This window comes from Apteryx mantelli, chromosome 4 (genome assembly GCF_036417845.1).
Source record: "Apteryx mantelli isolate bAptMan1 chromosome 4, bAptMan1.hap1, whole genome shotgun sequence".
In the NCBI taxonomy this organism is placed as follows: Eukaryota; Metazoa; Chordata; class Aves; order Apterygiformes; family Apterygidae; genus Apteryx; species Apteryx mantelli.
In genome coordinates, this window is record NC_089981.1 from 59,620,326 (window position 1) to 59,636,451 (window position 16,126).

A 16,126-nucleotide genomic window follows, 5' to 3' on the forward strand; every position below is an offset into this window, starting at 1 on the left:
TTAAGACCCACAATCTTGTTTCTTCACATCAATTTTTTTATGCAGAATGAGACAAGATAAAGGTGTAATTTTACTGCAACTTCCTACCTTTTTCACCTTTGGTTCTAAGTCATTTAATAATTACGTATTAAGTGCTTTAATAATTAGGTAATATATCTTAAAATAACATTTACATTGATCTGGAGAGGGAAAAAAAACCAAACATTTTTCTTGGTCAATAAAATTTACTATAATGACTGTAACTTTTTACCGAATGTGCCTTTTCACTCTCAGAGACTTTAAACAGAAAGCTTGATAATTTGTTAGTCTGAACTATATTATTCACATGGTTTACAGAATCTACCTTTGTAAGTCAGGATTTTTTTTTCCAGAATTGTTTTATTCTTTGTTCAGTTTCAAATACACTGATCCTCTTATAGCAATTTAAAATACATTGATTGTCTTTTAGCATCTCCAAATTCCCCAACAGTTAAAGTTACTATTTTACCTTCGAGATTCTGCTACATGGGAAAATATAACTCCAAAAAGACGAGTTGCTGCACTGATAACAGACAACACAGGAGGTAGAGGTTTAGGCACCGAATCACCTTTTGCAACTTTCTCATAAACTGAGTAAGGGTCATATTCCAGGCTGCCTCCAGCTATGCTGTTACCTAAGAGGAGCTGTAAGAGGGATAAAAATGATAGTCATATTTAAACCAACGCTGACCCAAATAACAAGAATTGTATGAAAATATAGTATCACTATTATACTAGATCAGGAAGTACCTGCTCTTCAATAAATCGGTGGTCAGTCTCCTGCAGTAAGGGACCAAGTAAAAGGAGATCATTTGCATGACAAAGAGGTGGAAGCAAGAATGTAGAGGCATCGATCTGGCTATCTGGAACAGTTAAGTCAGCCACTAGCTCTTTTAGAACAGCAGAGAAACTTCCTTTAAAATAAAGGGAAAAATATTCACAATTTTCAGTTAATTACTTGCCATGTGCAACTCTGTTGCTTGAACAAGACATTTATACTAAAATTTAACATCTAACATTTTTCTAAGGTCCTCAAATAGTTAACTGGAGAAGAATACTCTCCTCTTGCAAGGAAACAACGAAGTACCACGTAAGATAAGCAAACAAAGGACATACAGCAATCGAGAAGCTAAAAATCAGTGGCATTTACCTTTACAGAAGGCAGAATGCCATAAACTGTTAATACAGTTATTTAGTGACAGTTAAGGTTTAAATGGAAGAAGAAGAGCAGATACAAGAAAAAACATATTTCAACTACAAATTTTCTGAAAATTAATGCTGTGGAATGTATTACATTACCACACAGGAATACCTGCACTTGGCAAGCAGATGTAATTTAAACATTCACTAGTTTGATAACTATCCAAAAGCTGTACAATCTACTCTCCTATCTCAGAAGTTTGCACTCAGCAAATAAACATGAGAAATTTACTGTAGATTACATGATGATAATTTGCAATGGTACTTCAAACTTTCATGTATTTTTGTACATAAAATTTCAGATAAAGTTAAACGTCATTATGCATAAACAATAACATCAGGCATTCAGAGTCAGACTATTTTAGGTTATTAAAATAGTCCCTGCAGCGATCTTTAAAGTGGGGACAGCATTCTAGTGCTGAACCATAAGTGCTGAGAAAGGTCTGACTTTATTTGACAATCATTCTGTTGAAAAACACTGCAGAACTGACCTTAAAGATATCACAACGTACATACCCTTTAGACAAAAATTACATATCAATTTACCTCCAGGGCATTAAAATTGCGAAGTTAAATCCTGAAGACTTAGGAAATGCCCACATAAAGGGGGTCTTAAGTCCATGTATCCAGTTCTTTGCATTCAGTTTCTCATTACATAATCACACCATTATCCGTTAGCACTAAAGTTGCCTATACATTTTCAATTCACAGAGGTTCCAAAAAGCAGGATGACACGGTTGCCAGCACAGGTCATGAGCACAAGTACAGTCATTTGTATAAGTGTAACTGATTACAACTGGTAGCAGCAGTAAACTATTTTACCCTACCTGAATTACTGAATGTCATGAGAGAGTTGACTTTTTTTTTTTTTCTTTTTTCTTTTTCCCATTTCTTCCCCCTTCAGCCTCTCTCCCCCTGCAGGCTTCTGTTGCTTTTCCTGTCTCTGTTCCTAAGCTTCTAACTCCTGCTTCTTTTAACCTCCATGACTAACTAGCAAGTATATCATTTTTTCCAAAATGCTTAACTCAAACAAACCTAAATATTAAAGATCAGCACTATCAAACATATTTCGAGATGCACAGACACTGTAGCAAATGGATATTCATCATTTTAAAAAACCACAGTAATTAAACAACAACTAAACCTTACTTTTGCATGATTTGTTACAGATCACAAAACAAAAACAAAATTTGAAAAAGCCCCTTTCTATGAAAACAGCTTTTCAAATCAGATCTAAGAGAGATACTCAGCAACTTTTAACCAGATTAATTTTAATCAAATAAAGGTTTATCTTAGTTCCACAGTCACTTGGCCATCCTCAATACTTCAAATAGTATTATCTCAGTGCAAAGTAGTTCAAAAATTTGAACCAGCATGCTTTTCCAGCATTCTACCTATTCATCTTTGTCCTGCTAAGAAAGAGAACTCAGTGCTTCAGTGGGACATAGCAAGCACAAAAAGCTAAAGAATGAAAAGTACCCTAATGAGTTGTCTGACAGAAACCATTAATTTCAAATCACAGAAAATGGCAACAAATCTAATGAACAAAATTCAGACTACTGAAATGATTTGTGTGAAACATCTCAAATTGGATATTATAATAATTAATATTTTTATATTAACTCAGGAAATAAATGTTTTGGCCTCATAAACATGAGCACATCACCATTCAAAACTAATGACATATGAGAAAATGATCAAGCATATGAATCATCATCTTAGAAACAGTACCAACTTACTCCAGCTTAAAAAGTTCATACTTTTCATTAGCTAAGTTGCAAAGACTGACCATTTGCATATGACAGAAAATTGCAGCTAAAACATATTAAATGTTTTTCACTGATACTCATGTGAAAAATTAGCTACTGCTCACTGAGGCACACTCACCGTAAGCCTTCATAATTCTGCTGTTTGAACAGATATTGATTTTGCTGATGACAGAAAACAGCTAGAGAAACATCACAGAGGTAGAAAGAGAGCAGGAAAGGCCCAAGCAGAACGTAAGCAAGTCCTAAGATCATGGACCTCAGAAATCTAAAGGTTAAGAAAGAGGCTTGGAGCTACGAATAAAGAATCTGCTTCCTACTGTTTGTTTTGTTGGGTATTTTGTTTTGTTCCCCTTGTGCTCAAGAAAACTGTACATTCTTTGCAAATACTTAACACTGTCCTAGTATTTGACCCCATCATCAATATTCTCAAAAAGGAACAACTTGCAGGTTGCTAGCCTCTAGCTAATTACCTGGATCGAAAAAAAGGAAAAAAAGAATCCACGAATTTGTGAAAGTTTCTCATTCACTGTGTTTGTCTAAGCCATGAAAAATGTGCTCAGCTGTGCAACGCAAGAATGCGTCTACTATTCTTCCTGGTGATAATGACTAAAACTAGACACAGAAAAAAGCATCATGGGTTCCATAATCATATTGTTTTCTCAAATAACTTATTTCAAAAAAGTCTTAACATTTACAACAACATTCAATTTCTTCATAAAGTTGTCATTTTGGAAACATAAGGGAAAAAAAGGTATGCCTTCTAAGCTTTACCTTAAAAACTTGCTTAGCATTTATGAACAATGCATAGTTACATGGTTAAATATATAAAGGATCTTGAAAATAAGTTTTGTATATATATTTATTCCCATTCTTTCCTGTTTCATACTGCTGTATTGCAAATGGGTGAATAACTCTGAGACTGCATTTCTCTACTTCTGAGTTTTCATTCTACACGTGCTCAAGACATATGAGCTTTCGAGGCTATTTACAAAACTTTCAGCAATGTGACTGCCTATTTGAAGGCTTTTTCTTCATTAGTTTTAGAATGCAACACCCTCAGCTAGGACACTGCTCTCACAAGACTCAGACATAACAGGTCACACTGTAAAATACCGTCTATTTTTCATTACAGTTATAGTATATGCAAAAACCCCAAACAAACAAAAAGCTCAAAACCCCACCCAGACCCAGGTATTTATATTCCATAAAACTTTGTTCCTGTAATAAAAGAACAAAAGAAGTAATAACTTGCTGTGAGGGATGGAGGTGTCATTTTCTGTCTTCTAAATTCATCTCACAATTGAATATTATACACTATGCTTCAAGTGTCACATTCAGACTTCTAATATGACAACAGCTTTAAGGCAAATAACTTAGGGATTTATTCCTATGAAGATCCATTTAGCTGTTACCACTAGATGGAGCAGATTGAGTAAGGATTTCCTCCATGATAAGGAGGACACAGCCAATTCAGTGGCAGGATGGCCCATATTCTCTCTGTCCTGATGAAGTACCTGTACTTCTCTTTACAACTGTCAAACACTGGTTCCTTCTTTCAGTCTATATAATGTTCTATGGCAAACTAAATTCACATGACAACTTAAAGAAGATAAAAGTATTTAATGTTTTAGTTCATATGTTAGTCTAACTATAGTGCATAGTTGACTGGATTAGATGGATTTCAGATACTGCCAGATATGTTCGGCTATAGAAAAGAGAGTGTATCTTAAGATTTTTCTGAAATTTTGCTGAGATTATACCTTTCAAATTTAGGATTCAGTAGGAAGTAAAACTGGTATCAAAGTAAGTAGATTTTTCAAATAACTTATAATTGCAAGGTTGTCTATTTTCAAGTTTCAACCAAAAATAAAGACAAAAGTCTGGATTTTTAATAGGGGAGAGGAAAAAGGGTTGGGGGGGGTGCAGAGAGACCAAAAGCACCAGGCCATTCAAAACCACACTGACTTCACTACAATTTCATCAGATCCAAATAGAGGGAATAAAACTTGTGTATTATAAAAGGCAAAACTAAATCCTGCTAGCTTAATATATGTTGAATGAAAACTTACAAATGAGCTCATGGTATTTTTAGTAGATATTTCTTTGTAAGAAAATACATACCTTCATAAGTCTTTGGAGGTAATACTGCCAGTAATTCATAAAGTTTATGTCTGTAAACTGTTGATGATGTTTTTAAAGAATTGCCATATAATTTATATATTGAAGAAAGCCTTAAAATATAAAAAACACATCACAGAGGTTAGAAAGAGATTAAGCATTATGGAAAACTCTGGTTTCACTTGTACCAAACTCTACTGTATACTTTTAAATTTGTGCTTATTATAACTACAATCCTGATTTGCATTATCAATAGCAGAAAACAAAACAATTTATATTCATATCCTCTGACAGAACCTCTCCATTGTCCATTCCCAGTCCTTATTTTTATTTAATACTAGAGAAATAAATAAGCTTTTTTATTGCCTTTGATTGTACCAATATTTATTAAAATTAACTTTTTGTGGATATATCTCTGGGTTAGAGTTTATAGCCCAAATACATTAAATCACTACATACTCCAAAGTGAGGAAAAGTTTAAATAGCATATCACCCCCCAAAACCTGTCCAGGTTAGCTGTCAATCTAAATACAAAAAAGACCATCTATAAAACTTTCTGCCCCAGCATACTCTTGAACTGTGTTTTTTTTATTTTATAAAAACTAACCACACACACATTAATTTGATTAATACTATATATAATATTGATAGTACATTTGATTAAAGAAGCAAAATAAAGACATTAACTTATCAAAAGCATAACAATTTTTTCTCTGATTTCTTAACATTATACTGGAATCTGCAGGACACAGTATTACACTAGCTAAAGCCTACAGAAAGTTTAGTTATACAGCTGAATTCTATAATTACTGTACTTTGGAAAGATAGTTCTTCAGACAATTCACTAAATCAAAAATACAAGAAGATTGTTCTGTAGCTTTTCAAAACCAGAATCTCATTTAACATTTTGATATACTTACTGCGTCAATAAATCAACAGCACTTGGGAGAGGAGGAAGAAGTCTCTGAACAACTTCATCCGTAAGAAGACCAGCACAGTGGGAAACAAAGCTTTTTATAGCTGAAAAAGGAATTGGATTTTAATTCAGTTAGAATCAGATGATGGGAGAGAGTGGGAAATTACACCATTACCTCACCAATTGTTTAAAGCAGAAGAAAAAATATGAAAAATTAGAGCATTTTGACCAATAATTTAAGGAACTGATAAAATCTTGAATGAAAAATCTTATTTATAGATGCATTGTTTTGGTGTCTCAGCTTGGATGTTAGTACCTTGACTTCTAATTGCATACATTAATGCAAACATTTCTTGCTGTGTTACCAATTGATTTATGGGAGATAACTCCACGATATTTGGGGGGGTGGGAAGAGGTATGATAACTAGATGACTTGTGATGACTAGAGGACCTGCTGCTTAACTTGCTAGTTTTTCCTTTAAATTTAGCTTAATTACTGTGCTGCAAGAAACAATTCATTTGTACTCAAGTATTTTTTATTATTTACAGAAAATTAAACTTGACAGTATTTCAAAATGCATGTAGAGAAAATACAGTCCTATTTTCAAAAATGACAAATATTTAAAGGTTAACTGTTTAGGTTATTTTCAAAATGAAACTACTGTTTAATTCCACACTTTCAAATAGATTTTAATAGTGACAGAAGGATGATCACTATCCTGGAGCTCGTACTTCTGCTATGCAAAGGACCCTTTAGTACTCCAGAGTACATGTTTGGAACACATTAAGTATTTGAAGATCACTGGAATAGTCTCTTGGAAACCCAAATTCCCTATGTTTTGCGATGAAAAACTGCAACCTCCTAGACAGTAGCCAAGTAGACAGCACTGTTTACTGGCTGAGAATTGCAACTTCCTCATTGTATTTTCTACCTGATTCTTCTCAGCGTAGCAAAAGTGTTCGATTCATCCACTAATTCTGTTCTGTTTATAGAAAATCAGCTATTAGGAAACAAAACTGTTATTTACCAAATACAGTAGACTGTATAAACAACAGACCATACCGTGGTTTAGGCCCTCAGATGTTACTGTGATATGTATGCTAAACAAGAAAAAGGGAAGCATCCTTTCTGATATCACTAACTGCTTGGAAATCAACTGATTAGAAGAACAAGAGAAAAAACCCTCTTCAATAATAGATTATTTATTTCTTTATTTTTACAAAAATGTGCATACACATACATATATATACACACACACACAGGTAAATATAAATAAATAAATAAATAAATGAATACACACACACACACACACACACACACACACACACACAAAAGCATGCATGTTGGGGAGGTAGTACCTCTTCTGTCACCACCCTCTACCCCCCAATACACATCAATATGAAGTATCTTTGTTCTTTCAGAAGGAAAAACAAAAACTATAAGCATTCAGAGAAAGACACGGCAAATCCCTCTTACCGCAGAGAGCACCTGCACGGCCTTCCAGTGTTACTTGCCATGTAAATGAATCTCCTCGAGTCTTCTCTGTTTCTAGGTCTTTAGGAGATGATGGAAAGATGCACTTCCACAGTAACAGCATTCTTGGCAGATGGTGTTGGACAACTGCAGGACCTTTAAGTATTGAGAGTTGTCATGCCAATGTGAGAATTCATAAAATTAAAATGTTGTCTTTAATTCCTTTTTCTACATTCACAAAACCATTACCGTTTTGACCATCAAAACTACAGATAAGCATCTTAACAAATTTTTATGCTGCTTTCCCAGCCTGCTCATATATAATTTCTCAGTTTTTTTACTGCTTTGGTATTCCATTTTCATACATAACTACATGCCCACTGATATGCCTAACAGTATGTCACCCAGCCAACTATAACATCTGTCTCACTGTGCTTAGACCCAGTAGATCAGCAGCATAAAAGCAACCTAATAAGCAGTAGTGGTGTTCAGAACAGCAAATATTTGATATAGGTTCATGTACAGGGTGTATTCTCCATAATCCGGGAAAGACTGATGGGCAGAAGTAATAGTTGAAAATGTGAAAGATGGCTTAAAATATGATCAAAATAGATAAAATTAATTTGTCATCAGTAACTTAGAGATTAGAGTCAATAATGTGACCACTAATAAGTATCAGAAAATTCAGTAACATTTCAAGTGTCTGACAAGAGAGGGAAATACACTCTCATTCTTATTTCATATTTAATTAACCATGGTCCCTCCCAAACACTGCTTTTTCAGACATTACTCCCAACGAATTAATAGCAAATTTGAAAGTAATGACATTTTTATTTTAGGAAATTTTTTAAAGATTACAATTTACATTATTATTTTAGAATTATTTTGCAGTAGTAAGTTAAATGAAACATCATAAGAATTAAAGCCAGAGACAAAACACAAAACAGTTTATTTTAGTTTAAGTAAAAATTGTAGAAACCTATTACCTAATGTCATGAGGGCAGCTATCAACAGCCATCCTGCCTGTGTTCGCTGCAGTGAAATGCGACTGTTCCGTGAAGCAGAACACAACAAATCCTCTGCTACTGTCATGATTACCTTCAAAGTTAAAACAAACAAACGAGCATCAGCATCTTAGTAACTACATATGGAAATCAAATACAGCTTAAAAGGAAAATGATTCAGTTCTTGGCTGCTTCCATACTAAGTTATTTACAAATGGCCCCCATTCCTTTGTTTCAATGAAAAATGTCATGCCTTCAGCACCTTAACAACCACACAACTAACAAAGCGTCTGATAAGACCCAAATGCCTTCTTGGGCAGACTGTACAGAAGTTTTGAAGCATCTTGGCATGGTTTTGAAGGAAGAAACCTAAATGCTATCTCTAACCCATCCCTTATTCTCAGCAAATCATTTCTCAGTCAGAAGATTTGACGTTACTATAGAATAAGGGACTGCAGTGGAGGAGGCAAACATCCTTGAGCTCTTTTTTTCCAAAATAATACAATTACACTTAAGCAACACTGTGGGGAAAAAAAAAAAAAGCATAAAGACTGCTAGCCCACAGGATAAGCTCTGTGTAAAGAGCTGATAATCCCTTTAATTCTCTGGTAAAGACAATTGTGTTCCTTAAGGCCTTCCCTCTTGCATGCTGAGCAGTTTCCAAATCCTAAGGGTCAGCTGTTCCTCTGAGGAGCTCACAATTCAAGGACAATCAAATGGACAGTGAGTAAGTGAACAGTAATAGAAAAGCCTATTATACAGAAGTCAGCATACACAGACCAAGGCCTTCAGAAGGTGTTAAAATTATACAGTCCTGCAAGATGAGCTCAGTGAAATCATCGCAAGAGGAAAAAAAAGTACAAAACTGTGACAAACACAAAGACTGATCAAGAATTTGATAAGGCACAAAGGATGTGTGCTAACTTCTTCCAACACCACACCTGCTTGTCACTAGGAGAGAATGACTCTCATTCGCAGTAATGACAAAGTCAGGTGTAGTTCATGAAAACAGTTCAGAGAACACCCATCAGAAACCTAACAAGGTCAGCAAATGAAACCTGTTTTCCCTGGAAGCTATGGATAATGAGACAGCATTGGTAAAACTGGAAAAGAAAAAAATCTCTGCATTTTGGGAGAGTTGAGATGGTAGAAATTTGCTTGCTGCTGAGTGCAAAGAGATAAAAGCAGCTGTTTCCTGGACTATGGCATCACAGGTAGGGACTGAAAATGTTTTTCAGTCAAAGCAAAGAATAAAAATGTTTCTAAAAGTACTTTCTCCACCCTTGCTAATACAGGCCAGCAAAAAGCTATTTATAATCATTCTGCCTCAAGCAGAGAGCAGAGTTTTATCTATCCTATTCACTTCCCCTGGAATTTTTCCTCTCCTTCCCAAGCAGGCAAGATTTTCTACTTCTATAGATAACAAGCCTGCTGCAACTACCTTCCCAGCTTCAGCTCATGGGAGAACAATCTCAGTGCACAAACAGCATGTTCATCTGCTGCCAGGATCCTCCACCACAATATCTTGTTACTGGTTATAGTAATCTTAATTCCTAACCATGGCCCCAATTTACACAGTGAAAGTACCAGGGGGGCAGATACTACCATTACAAAATAGTTTTTCAATAGCATTTGCCATAATATTTAATCCTATTTCATTGTCCCCAAGCAGAATGCTATCTCCCTCTCACACTATAGCAAGAAACTCAGACTTAGGAGGTAGCAATGACTAATTTCAGCACGAGTCTAGGGTGGCCCCAACAATTCCTGTGGGATACTAGGTAAGTAACTTAGCTTCTTTATTCCTTATTTTGTCAGCAGTAAAAAGAGAGCTGATAATTTTTACAGGAATTGTGGCAAAGTTAAAAGTGTTCTGATTTCATATTTATGCCCCTAGGAAAAAAAGATACCTTGAGACCTATGAGAGTTAAGCAAAAAGGGCGAGAGAGTTAAAAGGTAATTTTTATCCTCATTTTAAGATAAGCATTTACATGGATGAACCGTGTGTCCATGGAAATCTACCACAGAATGTCTAGAACTTGTACAAATAGTCTGCAAATGGTTTGCTTCAATTATACTTCACATATGCCAAAATGTATTTCTTGTATCTTGCATTATGTCTGATTGCCAAAACAAACTGCTTATACATGAATATTACAAACGAGAAGTGCCATTATCAATTACCTTATTAAAAAGCCTCACTACAGACAATATCTTTCTATAATTCATTTGCACACTTACAAAACTGCATGAATTGTTAATAGACTGAAATTATTGGTTTCCCCAATTCCATAATGCCATCAGGTGCCTACAGATTAAGAAATTTATTTTGATGGATTTTTGATAGATAAAATAAAAATTATGATGATAAAATATTTGATTCTAAAATTAAAACAGCATCCTTGTTAAATTATACTATTAAAAGTTACTAACAGCTTGGTATATTCGAATTACCTGATAAACAAACATCCTAGTAAAGGGCTTCGTTTAATGATTTCTGATAGTTCTTCTATATACTAGTACTTATGACTTGTTTTTGAAGGATTTTTTTAAAGATGAAATATAAGCACTAGCACAGAATGATGAATATATATAAATATACTAATTATTTTGTTTCTTTGAATAGGTTCCACCTGAACCTGCAACTCTAACCACTCTCTCGCAAAGGAAAATGCATTAACATGATATGGCTTCTGCCCAAGTCACCATTGTCCAGATTTGATACTTCTTTTTCAAAACTGCTTTATTTAACACTGGTCTCTTTCAGTTCCTCCGAGGAGGAGACAGTTTGGAATCTGGCAGCATTCCTAGGAGAGAATGGAAAAGAGCTTTCATAAACTCTTCTGTTCTCCCTCACAACAACTCAGTGCAGAATATAATGTTTCTCACACTGCTTGTCTCTGCCCTCCCATACCTTACCCAGGCCCTATTTCATCCTATTCTGTTCCTCTAAAAGAAATCTTTGTTGAGAATTATGTTTTCCTGTTAAACAGCATACTTTATGCTTATATATAAGGTACTTGAATGGCACTTTTTATCTACACAACTGTGCAAACTATACATTTTGTTCTCTCCCCACAGTCTGGTGACTAAACACCACATAAAGTTTTTAAAATCTAACAAAAATTGCTTCTTCCTTTTTGCTAAAAACCGTTGCATCAGCAGTTGGGATTTTGAATGTTGAGAACTGTAAATAGCAATGTATAAATACAGCCATGTAACTGTTAGTACTCAACAATACTGAAAGGGTGGGCTGGAGTCACTGCAAGGGCAGTATTTGCTAATATGTTAAAACATTCCTGTCATCTTACAGTGGTGCAATAACAAGAAAAACAGAATACTTGTGTCAACAAAAGGCATGCCTTTTAACCAATGCCAATTAACTGATGTTGGTTTAAGTATTGACAAAAAATGTATACTGGAGAGTCATTGATGGGAATGGGAAATGACCATTCAGAGAATTTGTGGTTAAATGAGTTTCCTTCCAGGAAACTTAGATTTCTAATGTCCCAGCATGCAATAGATCTGTATATACATCTCTCCAATTAGTTTTTATATAAGAAAGGTTTTTCTACTTTGCCAAACCTGATACATTTCAGGTGTATTTACAGTCTAGCCTTTTCTTACCATTAACATTGCTGTGAAGCTCACAGGAAAGCGAAAGAAATGTCAGTATGTCAATTTAAGCCAATGACAAATAGGGCCAGAATTACAGAAGCTTTATTCTTGCTGGAAAGAATTTGCAATTCTGAAAAACCTAACTCTTCAAGAAATTTATTCTGTAAATAAATCCTTTTTTAGGCAGTTCAGTTTAAGCCCTCATAGATCCTTAGAATTGAATTCTATCCCAAAACAGGGTAGTAATACCTAACAAACTTCTCCATTAGAAAAAGGTAGCAGACTGAGTGGTTAACAGAGCCATTAATGATGTATAACTTATTTTAAGAAATTCACATTCCTGTCAAGTTATATTGTGACACATTTGAGAAAAACATTTGCTTACTTGAGTTACGATACGCTTGGAAAACCCCTTCTCAAGAAAAGAAAATATCACATGGGTATACTGGGGAATACTAGTTTTGTAATCACATGATAGAGAATACATACAAATATTATTGCAAAAATCATCAAAGAACTGCCTATAAGTAAAGTATTAGAACCATACCTTCCCTTTTCCATGTGGAATTCCTAAAGGACAGTGTTTTACTGCACCCAGCAAAGCAGCAACAGCAAAACTATAACCAGTCACTGCTTCTGGGGAGGATTTCAATACACTAAGACGTTCAATACAATGATCCAAAAGTAGGGACACATAGGACGGCAGTGCTACTGCAATACAGCGCAAACACCAAGCTGCTGTTAGTCTAACTGAAATGCTGGGATGAAGAATGACGGAAATGACTGCTTCCAGAATTCCTGAAAAAATAAAGGAATAAACACACTTAAGAAGGAGGCAAAGGAGATGATTCTTAAAAAGAAGACAAAACAAGCAAAAGTATATATGGAGGAATGGCAAACATACCACTAGCTCCTGTACTTCTCTTTAAAAAGTGCTATTTTTTTTAATTGTGAATATTTCTCATCAATTTTAAATACTTCAAAACTTTTTTAAAAAGGTTACCCTAAGTGAAAAGTAATAGTATGAAGCAAACATAAAATATCATGCATAGGAAACATCTATAAGTATATCCAAGGAAGCAGAAATCCACGCAGTGGAAACAGATGTCCACTTGAACCAATCAGCTTTCAAGGCTGGAGGTATGGTACATATGAATGCATTTGGATTAAAGCAAAAAAAAGAACAAAATTCTCACTGCAGTTAAATGAAAACAGTAAAGGTAGACGAAGATACTCCGCTTGATCAAACTGATTTATTGTAAACAATACAGAGTGTTGGACTCAGTTTAAATACAACCCTCAATCAGGTAAATTTTATACTCATCACCAAAACCAACAAAAAAAACCCCAGAAAAACAAAAAACAATTCAGGGTACGTACCTGCACTGGAATCTTGTAGTAATGGTGCTGCTGTAGTTCCTAAGCCATGAATGAGACTTCCAAGTTCTTGCAGTGTACACACAAGTACATGCTGACTTGCTGTTACATCTGTTGTAGTAATTCGTGTTTCCAAGTTACTGTCACTCATTGCAGCATCTGATAACGCAATATAGGAAAACTCCTATGAAATCATTGTGAAAATAAAACCGATTGGAGAAAGGATTTTGCTATGGTAAGTTCTCTACATTACCAAATGAGCTTTTATCACTGCCATTTTTATCACTGATCAAACAGTTTTGATAAAGGTTTACTTTCACTCAGACAAGTACATTTCTATCACTGAACGGATATTGTAGTAACTTCTGTGAGGGTGGTGGGTGGAAAAATATAAAGTGACATATTGCTTATCTGACAGATGACAGGGTATGGTGGCTACAAAGCAGCATGCTATTTTCAACCTCACCAATATGACTGGAAGAGGGTGTATTCTGACAGAATTAACTACTTTGTGTTAGAGAGGGAGGGGGGGAGAGAGAGGGAGGGGGGGAGAGAGAGGGAGGGGGGGAGAGAGAGGGAGGGGGGGAGAGAGAGGGAGGGGGGGAGAGAGAGGGAGGGGGGAGAGAGAGGGAGGGGGGAGAGAGAGGGAGGGGGGAGAGAGAGGGAGGGGGGAGAGAGAGGGAGGGGGGAGAGAGAGGGAGGGGGGAGAGAGAGGGAGGGGGGAGAGAGAGGGAGGGGGGAGAGAGAGGGAGGGGGGAGAGAGAGGGAGGGGGGAGAGAGAGGGAGGGGGGAGAGAGGGAGAGAAAATCCTTTTCTGTGCAAGTTTACCTTTTGAAATACAAATTACTGTCAGTTTAGATTCCTAGATATTTAACCAAGACACAACATGGCTGGTGCTAGGAGAGCAGTAGTTTGTGTAGAAGCTGTGTACAGGACTTTGCACTATAAACAATCTTTTTCCTCCAGGAGAAATGCTTGCTTTGTCAATTAGGAACAAATTCTTCTTTTTTGAACCATCAGTAGCGTCAGCTGCACTGAACAGGAAGGCAGAATCTGGCTAGTCACATATCAACTACCAATTCAACCTACTTTATAATACTGTATATTTTTTATTACTGCCTATACTTATTTTATTATACTTACTGTTTTATTATATTTATCATTTATCGAAATGATGTTGCTTGGGAAGGTTTTTTAAGTTTACATACGTGACTGTATGGGCATGCATAAACACAGACACACACAAATCAGTAAACAGCCTGAATTAAAAACAAAGCACCCAACAGAAGCCCGCTACATTATTATGGTAATAAGTCAGCACTAGATTTTCTATTCCTGCAGTCTCTGGATTAGGAAGTTGGACAAACAATCACTTAAATAAAGAAAAACAGAGTCCTGAACAGATAATCTTGTTAGACCCATACCCACAACTTTCTTCAATTTCCAGATGGCCTGACAAATCTCCTTGGCAGCTGCAATTTGAGCTTTTTCCCCAAGAAGGCCTCCTACTGTAGCTCGAAGGATAAATGAAACACAGCGGCGACAGCAGATAGCATCCATCTGAGTCTGAATAGCCTTAGGGTGAGACTGAGACACGAGATCTAGAATATGGGAAAGGAAGGCAGAGAAGTTCCTTTCAAGCCATTGTCCTCCTAACGTGGAGACAAATACCACGTATGCCTGAAAGAGATTTGAAAAGAAGTCATATTTTAGAGTAATACCATCTGGAAAACCACTACTAGCTATCCCCTGTACATATTTTTTGATCCCTGCACTTTGCCACTACTAGAACGTCATTAAACTGAGATCATTTATACATTTATAGATCCATAAATCATATATGTTCTCAGTTTCAGGTAGCTGCTTTTTTTTTGCCTATCTAAATCATTTAAATTAGTACAAATTAAAACTTTACTAGCAATATTGCAGCTTGGTTTGACTGTAAGTTAATTCAAGCTGCTTGCCTGTTTTACTTCATTTCAGAGTGTGAGAAATGGCAGTTCACCCTGTACAGGCACTTGTTATGTAAAACATTGTGTTTGGTCTCACTGAACAACAGCTTCCAGCTATTTAATATTCTGCACATGAAACCCGAATTTAATATATGAATGCATTTTAAGAACTACTATGTTACAAAAGTATAACACACAACCCTGAGAGAATTTTGTTATTATAGGCTTTGAATTAGGGAATATTTGCAGCCCCATGCACTGCTCTTCATTTCAGTGAATTTTAATTGTTTGCCTTGCAATGAAGGTACCATAAAAAGACTATAGATGTCACAGCAAAGAGAAAGAATGCAGAGCCACTTTACAAACCTAATCACCACAAGACCATTTATTTTTCCACTCCCTTACAAATGTCTTCCATGTGTATGTGTTGAATTCTGCTTTTAATGAATAGATTTGCTATCATGAAGAAAAGTGAATACAATAAAGTGAGACTATGCAAACGAACAGACAAAATTCCTCATAAGAAAGTTCACATTTACTAGCACCATCAAACTTCAGTATTTACCCAATGCATACTTTTCCCATGTCTAACATCAACAACTAAATTATTCATGTAAAAAGAGATGAAGCACTGTAGTTCCCTTTTTTCCTCTCAGAGTTCCCAGCAAAATACTTGTGGA

At 35.6% G+C, this 16,126-nt stretch overlaps 1 protein-coding gene across 12 annotated transcripts in view; it reads right to left on the reverse strand.

Annotated features, from left to right (window-relative positions):
• The window catches only part of HEATR5A (HEAT repeat containing 5A), an 81,260-nt gene that overhangs the window by 41,033 nt on the left and 24,101 nt on the right, over window positions 1–16,126 (reverse strand). For 11 of the 12 annotated variants that reach the window (XM_067296701.1, XM_067296700.1, XM_067296702.1 and 8 more), the window contains 9 exons: window positions 14,919–15,174; window positions 13,498–13,653; window positions 12,665–12,915; window positions 8,482–8,593; window positions 7,499–7,651; window positions 6,026–6,125; window positions 5,109–5,218; window positions 769–932; window positions 488–663 (listed from right to left, as the gene is read on the reverse strand). In XM_067296701.1, the coding sequence (XP_067152802.1) occupies window positions 488–663; window positions 769–932; window positions 5,109–5,218; window positions 6,026–6,125; window positions 7,499–7,651; window positions 8,482–8,593; window positions 12,665–12,915; window positions 13,498–13,653; window positions 14,919–15,174 (1,478 nt within the window). The remainder of the gene's footprint in view (window positions 1–487; window positions 664–768; window positions 933–5,108; window positions 5,219–6,025; window positions 6,126–7,498; window positions 7,652–8,481; window positions 8,594–12,664; window positions 12,916–13,497; window positions 13,654–14,918; window positions 15,175–16,126) is intronic. The other variant, XM_067296703.1, reaches the window with a different exon arrangement.